Raw genomic sequence first — 11,067 nt, forward strand, 5'->3', positions numbered from 1 at the left:
TGAGGAGATTTCCCCCTATACAATGTAAAGTGCTTTGAGTGCCTAGTAAAGTGCTATATAAATCTGAGGAGTTCTTCTTATTATTAATATTATTTGAGACATAAAAATTAGTACCAAGAAGGAATAGACTTGTTGGCAGCAAAGGCATTCCCCATTGCGGTCAGTGGCTTCGTGCTTATGAATTGAGCTTATGATCTTATGAATACGTACTGTACTTTTTGTTCATATTTATAAAAACAAAGTCAAAATACATTATATGTATAAATTTCAAGTGGATATATTCCCTGGATGCATTTAAAATGATGTGTTTGAATGCAACCCCAATTCCAAAAAAGTTACTGACCTGTTGCCAATTAACCTCCAACTGTTTCTTTATAGTAACACTTACTTTTCCAGCCTTTTGTTGCCCCCATCCCAACCTTTTTGAGACATGTTGTGGTGATCAAATTCAAAATTACCCTATTTTTTTCCTTAAAATGGTACATTTCCTCAGTTATTTACATTTATTTACATTTTACAGTGTCCCAGCTTTTTAGGAATTGGTGTTGTATTTTTTCCCCTGCACTGTAAATAACTGAGATGAATATTAGCTAGATTGGGTATTTCAAATACATTTTGCAATTATGCAGCTGTAAAAAGAAAAAGTCAGTGGGACATTCACTCCTAAGTCGCTAGTGTATAAAATGCAACAATGAATAGGAAAGATCCAAATGTCTTAACTGCAGCAAATTCTACACCATGTTTTACTATTTTATTGTTTTATTCTGCCATGGAGCTAAGTACTTTTCTCCATCTCCTTTCCAGATGACACCAGTCACGAATCAGCTGAACCATCTCGGAGTGATACAGCTAATTCAGGGCATCAGCCCCTGATGGCACGTGCACTGATAGCTTTCTTGTTGTTCTGCATCTCTGCACTTCTCTCCTTATAGCCCTATATGTCCTACCTGCAGACAAGTCCCAGCAGCCCCCACTGCTCCTTGCCCAAGCAGCCACAAGGCTTGTATAGGCAAGGTCTCCAGGCCACAGGATTCCTCTGAGACTCTGCAGGAGAACTACATTTGGCCCTTTTCCCAAATATTTAAGTGGTCCTTTATCAAGAAGAAAATATTGATTAGTAGTGAGGGAGAAAGCTAATTTGGCCTTTAGAAAATCAGCGGAGAACTCAATCAAGTTGTAACATCACTTGGGATCCATGCCAAGCAGCCAAGTTTAAAAAACTGTGGTTTTAAGTGGTTTTTAATTAAAATAAATATGTATAAATGTCTACATAAAGGGTGTTCCCTGGCACAGATTTATGAGACATTGAAAGTCTAATTGTCTGTCTGTTCCTGTTGGCTTTTTTTTCCCTACCCCATAAAAATTTGCAAGGATCAACAGATTGTCAAAATCTAAATTTGACTAAAACTGTGTATGTCCAGATGGCTGGAAGTCTGGAGATTGGGCTCCAAGCGGAAAAAGGCTGTGTATGTATGTTAATTGACATAAGGTTGAAATGGAAATGAGAGAGAGGTAAAACATTTATTATCTGCAATCAAGGGACTTATCTTAGTAGACCACAGCATTAAAACAGTGCTTTTGTATTTTGTAGGATAAACCTACTGCAGCATAAATAACTCTATTTTTCCTGTTGGCTTTTATCTATTGATATAAAATAGCAACATTAACAAATCATAGAAACTCCTGGTCATAATGACTGAGTATGCAGCTCTGTATATACAGCACCACAAGAGACTGCACATGGTTGACGTTATTTCCCCCTAATTTTCTGGATGGAAATATTAGCACCTCTTGCACTCAGCTTTGCAAATAAGATTGAGAGCTAGGATAAAAATGTATGTAAGACTGCAGAAGCATTTTATTTTCAACTGCATTGAAATGTTCATTAACCCATGTAAAGTGCCCACATATTCTTATACAACATTAACATTAACTATGACACCAAATTTCTTTGTGAGCCTGCTCTTTGCCTTTGCATGGCAGCCTTAAATATAAAATGTGCTTTTTCCGGCCTGTAACAAGTAGGCTCAGGCTTGAATAAGACCAGAGCGTGCCCAGTTACACCTCTAACTATTTCAATTTAAGTGACTCTTTAATGAGGTTTCAATTTACTGGCATGCAGAGCCTATGCTGTCTGTATTTGTCGTATTGAAACTAGAAGGTTAATTGCATGGATAGTGCTGAGGTGACACATTTCACTGGGAATTTTTTTAACCTTGCAGTCAGAGTGTTCTGTGTGGGGTGAGAATACAAGCAACAGGTCAGACTGAGAAGTTGTGGTACTGAAGGCATGAGCAATTAAGTACACGGCACAATAAACAATGGTGGGAACTTTTAAAAAGGTCTGATATTTTGTAATTGTTTCTGCTTTTTCAATTCTCAGTAGGCCTGTATTTTCCCCTCTAATTTTTCTTTCTGGGGTGCTGGAGAGGAGGTGCATTCCTGTTAAAATTGTAACTGTTTATGCAGAAAGACCACTTGGGGTGTTAAACTAATTCAGAGGAGGAAAATGCCACCACATGTGCTTAATTTCATGGTCCAAATCCAAAACTATGGAAGCCTTTGGAACTTTAATTCAATAGTATTTGTATACCTACCATTTATACACTTGATTATAATGCTTACCATACTTTATACACACTTTAAACCAGGAATTTAGGCGCAATTACATGGATACTGTGTATCCTAAAGTAGTCAAGATGTCATTAAACAACCACAAAATACATCACCAACCACAATTATTGTTGTTATTATTATTATTATTATTATTATTATTATTATTATTATTATTATTATTGATAGGCAAAAGCTGTTGTATATAGTGTTTGATATGGAGGTATTCATTTGGTTAAATCTTTTCTAAGAAAATATCTAATAAAGTGAAAAAAGATTTCTGAAGAACTGAAGTGAGTGAAGTGACACGACCATGATCTTCAGAAACCAATGGAGTCAGTACATAAACTTAGATCTGTGGAGGGAAACCAACCGGCATCCGGAGCATTTCATCTTTCACGTGCCTGTATTTCCTCCCATAACCATCAAATGCAAGATTCAGTCAGAGAGCAGTGGTGGATTGTATGTAACTGGATTCAGTGTTTTTTTGTTTTTTTTTAGGGTTTCGTTGTCTGAAAGCATTTCTTTTACAGCTTTTTTTTCCCATGAAGGACTTGTCAATTTCCTTATGTGGCATGCGCATGAACTTGACAATGAAAAACATGTTAGATCAAGTGTTGTTTTTGCTTGTTTTCCCCTCTGTTTTTTCTGTATGACGATGACATAAATTATGTGCTTCTCTCAAAGCTTTGTCCATTGAAATGGGAGCATTGCACAGATGACAAGATGAGTAGTTTTACCCACACTACCTAGCAGACTGGAGGATGACCATATATCGCACTGTTATGGACTGGCAGCAAGGATACAGAGATACAGCAAGGTTATGTCTGCTTTCTGTTTTATCTTATAAGGAAATTTCTCCTTCATAAAATAATTTATTTAAACCATGGAAATCATGTTATTACACAATAATTCAACACTCACAATGCTTCTTTCCCTCTTTGTGAGATGCAGCCACTTTTGGTTGTCAGTGAGGTGGCCTTTCCTGCCGTAGTCCTTAAATCCTTTAAAATGCCAAGACCAGTGTTTGTACCATCCAGTCATTGGCACCTTTGTTCTGATTTGATTTATTGCTTATTCAACCCTTACGCTTTTTCTCGTATTCTGGGGATAACTCATTTGTACATATACTGTATATCAGAGGCCCATGTGCTCCTGTTGTTGTTTTTTTTTTTTTTTTTGTGATTCTCATTTTTCCTTTGCATCTCTTGGTGCTGTGTATGATCAGCTTTCACAACTGTACAAACAGGAACAGAATTTTGAAACAAATAATAAAAATTTAAAAAAAAGGTCTGTATTTGTATATACATGTGTCTGAGGAACTATGAATAATGATTAAAGGAAAAACACACTGCTTTGTTGTTATGTTGCATGCTTGTTAGTGCTTTTAATGACAAGTAATTTAGACCAGATTACTGGTTAAAAACATATGTTCATTTTAGAAAGCTTGTCACTTTATTAGTGTTACTGAACACGTTACAAAAAACAAACAAACTGCAGGACAAAACCTATTAAATCAAGCAATCTGGTGCTGTTGGCATACAGGTAAAGTCTACTTATTTGTTGTATTATATGTAAATAGTATATATTATATATACATATATACACAGTGGGAGAATTTAGTGTTGAACGTGTGAATTTTTTTTTTCCAGTACATATATATCCAATGAGGCTAGTCACATGAAATTTTCACCAGATATCAGTATTAACTCAAGAAATCAAGAAATATAAACTATTCATAACATTAAAGTCCATAAATAAAGTTGTGTAATAAAGTGGAATGACACAGGAAAAAAGTATTGAACACACTAAGAAAAAGTAGTTCTCCAAACCAAGGTAAGGCAAGGAACCAACTGAAATCCATCCGTAATTATACCTACAATCTGTGCAAATTAATATCAGCTGGGTTAGTAAATTGATGGTCTAAAAAAGGCTTTTCCTTACCAAGGTGTCACACAAGAAACATCTCATGATGGGTAAAAGCAAAGAGCTCTCCCAAGACCTGCGCACGCTTATTGTTACAAAACATATTGATGGAATCGGATACAGGCATATTTCAAAACTTCTGAATCTGCCAGTAAGCACCATTGGGTCCATTATCCACAAGTGGAAGCAGCATCACTCCTTCATCAACCGGCCACTCACAGGAACTCCTTGAAATATTTCTGACCAGGGAGTCAGAAGAATGGTCAGAAGAGTAGTCCAAGAGCCCAGGACGACTCGGAAAGAGCTCCAGAAACACTTGGAGGCAGCAGGTGCCATAGTCACAGAGGAAACAATAGGCAATGCACACCACTGCTCACGCTCACCCCGCAAGACTCCATTACTAAAGAAAAGGCATGTAGTTTAAAATTTGCTCCAACTCTTTTGGATAAGCCTATCTGGTCAGATGAGCGCAAAATATAACTTTTTGGCTGTCATACTACACACCATGTTTGGAGAAGAAATGGCACTGCACATCACCCTAAAAACATTATACCAGTAGTGAAGTTTGGAGGTGGAGGCATCATGGTGTGGGGCTGTTTTTCATCGCATGGTACTGGCAGACTTCATATAATTGAAGGAACGATGAATGGAGCCCTTTACCAGAAGATTCTTGAGAAGAATCTGAAGCCATCCACCAGGATGATGAAGATGAGACATGGGTGAACCTTCCAGCAGGACAACGATCCAAAGCATACAACAAAGGAAACTCAATTGGTGTCAGAGAAAAAAAAATCAAGGTGTTAGAATGGCCCAGTCAATCACCTGACTTGAATCCACTTGAACAAGATTTAAAGACAATATGTTTAGAAGAATGGGCCAAAACCACACCTGAATACAGTGGCTGATTAATTTCTTCATACAGGAAGTGTCTTGAAGCTGTCATTGCAAACAAAGGCTTCTCCAGTAAGTATTAAATAAATTTCCGATAGCGTGTTCAATACTTTGTCCTGTGTCATTTCACTTTCTTACACATGTCTTCATTTATGGACTTTAATGTTTGGATTTCTTTATATGTGTGGATTTCTTGAGTGGTTTCTTGAGTCTGGTGAAAATTTCATGTGAATAGCCTCATTGGAAATATATTTACTCAAAAAAATGTGCACGCGTTCAATACTTATTTCCCCTACTGTATACATATATGAATAGTAAAATTTAGTTCACTGCTGGAAAATTTGACAGCAGGCTATTTTGTAATGGAAAAATAAATCCACTCATTTCATATGGATAAAAAACATGGACAATGTATTAAATATGCAGAAATGTCAAGGGTGTTAAATGAACTTTGTTCACAGTGAAATTTACAATGTCTGTGAAATTAAATTTGGCTTTTCAGAGCCTTTCATGTGGGTTTCTTAGCAATACGGACACTTTTGGGCCAGTATATCTAGAAAATGTGTTTTGACTAATTAAATACTAACTAAGCATTATGTGATAGCATGGCTAATTAAATACTATCTAAATGCTTGTGGTCATCCTCCATATACAATACCATTTGCAAAGGTGTGGCATATGTTGAACACTATTTGCTTTTGTTGACATAAATCAAGCCCCATCCATATATTATATAAAGTCAAGTTATCATATACACCAAGTAAGCAAATAAATCTTCAAATAAATTTTCCAAGTACAGCAGCACACTCATACAAACAATTTATAGCAAAAGGGTAGTGACAGTCATCATATTTGACAGGAAGGATACAATTTAATTTCTATCAAAAGCTCAAGAATTTTGCACACACACAAACACATATACTCTCTCACTCTCTCTTTCTTAAATTGCAGATAGGTAGCTGCATTCTTTTTTTTTTAAAAAAAGAGTCTCTGCTGCTTAACTGGCCTGTGTGAACCCTTTCTATATTTCTGCATAAATATGACCTAAAACATCATCAGATTTTCACACAAATCTTAAAAGTAGATGAAGAAAAGCCAATTAAACAAATGGGACAAAAATACTGTACTTGTATAAATATTGCATACTGTCATTTATTTATTGAGGAAGATAATCCAATATTACACATCTGTGAGTGGCAAAAGTATGTGAACCTTTGCTTTCAATATTGGCTGTGACCCCCTTGTGCAGCAATAATTGCAACTAAACATTTGCAGTAACTGTTGATCAGTCCTGCACATCGGTTTGGAGGAATTTTAGCCCATTCCTCAGTACAGAACAGCTTCAACTCTGGGATGTCGGTGAGTTTCCTCACATGAACTGCTGGCTTCAGGTCCTTCCACAACATTTCTATTGGATTAAGGTCAGGACTTTGAATTGGCCATTCCAAAACATTAACTTTATTCTTCTTTAACCATTCTTTGTTAGAATGACTTGTGTGCTTAGGGTCATTGTCTCTGCATGACCCACTTTCTCTAGAGATTCAGTTCACGGACAGATGTCTAGACATTTTCCTGTAGGATACGCTGGTATAATTCAGAATTCATTGTTCCATCAATGGCAAGTCGTGAAAGCCCAGATGCATCAAAACAGGCCCAAACATGATGCTACCAGCACCATATTTCACAAATGGGATAAGATTCTTATGCTGGAATGGAGTGTTTTCCTTTGTCCAAACATAACATTTGCTTCTCATTAAAAGCAAAAGGTTCTCATCCACAAAACATTTTTCCAATAGCCTTCTGGCTTGTCCACGTGATATTTAGCAAACAGCAGAAGGGCAGCAATGTTCCCTTTCAAAGGGAACTCCATGTTGCGTTTAGCATAACACTATGGGAGCGCCCTTGCATGCGACCGGCATCTGAAAATTGTGTAAAATCATGCCTATTTATAGGCCTGCCAAGAGCAGTTGATGCGGCAATTAAGCACGTCGCGTGTTCTCAAAAGCTCTGGACTTTTCTATCCCTTTAAAAAAAGAGAGTGAAAAAAGAATGAGCAAGAGAGAAAAGTATGAGTGAGAGAATTCAGGAAGTGTGTTACACCTTGCTCCCGTTTCATCATGGGGAGGAGTGCACACTTTTTGTGTTAAGTGTCTAGGGGTGGAGCATGCCACGGCAGCCCTCGGGAAGTCTGACTGTGCACATTGTAATGCCTACATTAGGCAGCTCCGCTCGCAACTCGCTCTTTTCTCGGAAGCCGAAGCGAGTTGGGTTTCAGAGCCTTGCGGATCTGGGCCGGCCACCGTTGAGGCAGCTGGCTGTCTCAGGTCTGGGGATCTCATATGGATCTGGAAGAGGAGCCGGAGACGAGCGCTGCTCTATCTCTTGCTCTGTCTTCCGGGGCTGGCTCTCTGCTGGATTTTGGAGCATGCGTCGTAAATCCTCCTTCCACTATGGAAAGCCAACCCCCCCTAAAAAAAAAAAAAAAAAACCACACACACAAAATAAATAAATAACAATTCCTCTCTGACTCCGAGGAGCCATAAGGATGTGTTAAAATCTGAGAGCAGCATTTAAAATGAGCCCGCCAACCCCCGCAGACAGCCAGGGGAACTGGGTGACCACAGTCGCGGCCTGGTAGTAGGCCTGATCTGAGAATGGTCATAAAAACCAAGCAGACAAAGAGGAGCGGTCCTGAGGGGCTGTGGAGGGACGCATCAAGGGACATGAGGTTGTTAGGGCAGTTAGCCCCCAGTGCTACTGTAGGGCCTCCCCTAGCCAAGGCTGTCCCAAGTTTTCAGTGTTCTCTGGTCAGCGAGCTGTCACAAGGCAACGAAAATCTGATGCCTTCCCTCCAATAGAATATGGAAGAGTTAATGTCACTAAAAAGCCGTCTGGCAGCGTGGAAACTACTGCCAAATGTGTCTACATGGGTTCTGTGTACCGTAGAAAAGGGTTACCGGGTCCAGTTCAGAACTCGACCCCCCCCCAGTTCAGAGGTGTGCTCACCACAGTAGTCAGCACAGACCAGAGCCCGACGTTAGCGCAGGAAGTAAGATCCCTCTTGGACAAAGGGGCCATAGAACATGTACCCCGTTCCCTGAGGGAGGGAGGGAGGTTTTTACAGCTGTTATTTCCTGATCCGCAAAAAATAGAGGAGAATAGAGGCCAATTTTAGATCTGCTTCATCTGAACTGTACTCTTCAGATATACAGGTTCAATATGCTGATGCCCAAACTTATCGTCCACACATTCAGTTTGAGGACTGGTTTGTGACGATAGATCTAAATGATGCATATTTCCACATAGAAATATCACCCAGTCACAGGAAGTTCCTGGGGTTTGCGTTGGAGGCGACGCATACCAAGATCAGGTTCTTCCCTTCAGGCTAACTTTATCCCATCGCACCTTCACAAAGTGCATGAATGTCATTCTGGCTCCATTGTGACTCCAGAGCATCCGTGTACTAAACTACCTGGATGACTGGTTTATTCTAGCATGATCCAGGGAACTGGCTATTTAACATCGAGATGTTCTCGTCCACATGAAGAGCTTGGGGCTCAGGTTGAACAAAAGTATGCTTTCTCCAGTGCTGTGGAGAACTTTCCTAGGTTATAAGGATTCTACTACAATGAGGGCGTTTCTATCCCCAACATGCGTAGGGTCATTGAGCAAGATAAAGCCTCCCCAGTCTCTATGGGAGACTACTGGAGCTTATGGCAGCAGCAGCCAACATCACACCATTAGGCCTATTGCACAGGAGACCGTTTCAGTGGTGGCGGAGAAGTTGGGGGTTTCGTCCGAGGATGAAACCTCTGAGAGAAATCAGTGTCATGCGGTGATGGCTATGTGCTCTAAGAATTTGAGGTGTCCCCGGTTTCTAACCTTGGATCACACTCTAGGGGTGTCTCCTTAGTGCAAGACGGTACTGACAGACACCTCCCTCACGAGTTGGATCATGGCCTTAGTTATCTGTCCAGCTCATGGTCTCTGGAGCGGCCCTCATCTGTGGGGCATATTTCTAGCACTGAAATTCCTTCTTCCTCAGTTGAGGTCACCATGTGTTTACAGACAACACAGCGGTGGTCTCATATATTGACCACCAGGGAGGATTATGTCCACGCCCCCTGTTCAGGCAGGTGCATCTAGGGAAAGTTTTGTCAGTGAATGCAATGTACATTCTGGGCAACTGGAATGCGGGGGCAGACATCTTCTTGAGGCAAGGGCTGAGGCCCAGGGATTGGTGGGTTCATCCACAAGTGGTGGAGTCCATATGGCGGAGGTTTGGCCAAGCGGAAGTGGATGTGTTCACCTCCGAGGAGACAACACATTGCCCGCTGTGGTTCGCCCTCATTCCTCCTGCATGATTAACATGTTGAACATGTGGCCAAGGTCACATCTGTATGCTTTTCCCACAATCGCTCTGCTCCCACAGGTTCTAGTGAGAGTTCGCCAAGACAGTCTACGTCTGCTGCTAGTAGCACCTTATTGGCCAGCTCAAATAGGGTTCTCAGAGATAACATCCCTGTTAGATGGCAATCTTTGGGAGAATCCCTTCTGCAGCGATCTACTGTCTCATGCCAGAGGGCTGATTTATTACCTTCGGTTGGCCGGAACTATGGAAACTGTGGGTCTGGCCCCTGAGGAGCATAGGCTCATAGATTCTGGTCTCACAACTGAGGTTGTAGAGACAATGTTGAACGCTAGAGCACCATCCACGAGGAAATTGTATGCACACAAGTGGTGGCTTTTTGTTTTGTGGTGTGAGGAAAGCCAGCTAGACCCAGTGAACTGTGCAATAGCTTCAGTCCTGGAGTTCTTACAAGGACTTTTCTCAGCAGTGTGGCTCCTTCTACAGCCACACACCTGTTGATGGAACCTCTGTGGGGCAATATGCTCTAACTTTGAGGTTTATGCATGGAGTCAGGTGGCTGAGGTCCATCTGCAGGCCACGCATACCTTCCTGGGACCTTTCTGTGGTCCTGGAATATCTGTTATACCCCATTTGAGCCCTTAGAGTCAGCCTCTGAGAAGCTTCTGACTCTAAAGGTAGCTCTTCTGCTGGCCCTGACATCTCTCAAGCGAGTAGAAGATCTACAAGCTCTCTCTGTTGCCACTTCCTGCCTTGACTTTACCTCTGGATTAGCCAAGGCCTTCCTGTATCCTAGGCTGGATTATATTCCTAAAGTGCCTGCATCTGCTGCCCAGCCTGTGGTGTTGCAGGCTTTCTGCCTTCCTCCATTCTTCACACCGGAACAAGAGAGAATGCACCTGCTGTGTCCAGTAAGGGCTCTCTGTACTTACGTCTACCGATCTAGCCAGTGACGTAAGTCCGAGCAGCTGCAGGTCTGCTTTGGCGGCGACAGTAGAGGTGATGCTGTGTAAAAGCAGCACATCTCTAATAAGATAATGGAAGCAATCTCTATCGCTTATGAGGCACGCCGTCTCGCTACGCCTCTGGGCATAAGGGCTCATTCCATTAGGGGAGTTGCCTCCTCGAAGCTTTTGTCCAATGGGGTATCCTAACAGGATGTGTGTGCTGCTGCAATGTGGTCTACACCACACACATTCATTCAATATTACAGCCTTGATATTCATTCTGCCCGGGGCTCGAGTGTCTTGCAGTGAACCTCGGGCTTG

General features: G+C 41.1%; 1 protein-coding gene across 4 annotated transcripts in view; it reads left to right on the forward strand.

Moving 5' to 3' along the window:
• Window positions 1-3,967, forward strand: part of efna5b (ephrin-A5b) — a 104,995-nt gene extending 101,028 nt beyond the window's left edge. For all 4 annotated transcript variants that reach the window (XM_017468506.3, XM_047155564.2, XM_017468505.3 and 1 more), the window contains one exon: window positions 805-3,967. In XM_017468506.3, coding sequence (XP_017323995.1) covers window positions 805-932 — 128 coding nt within the window. In that variant the 3' untranslated portion in view covers window positions 933-3,967. The remainder of the gene's footprint in view (window positions 1-804) is intronic.
• The last annotated feature ends 7,100 nt before the right edge of the window (window positions 3,968-11,067 follow it).

The sequence above is a fragment of the Ictalurus punctatus genome, chromosome 5, assembly GCF_001660625.3.
Source record: "Ictalurus punctatus breed USDA103 chromosome 5, Coco_2.0, whole genome shotgun sequence".
NCBI classification, from domain to species: domain Eukaryota; kingdom Metazoa; phylum Chordata; class Actinopteri; order Siluriformes; family Ictaluridae; genus Ictalurus; species Ictalurus punctatus.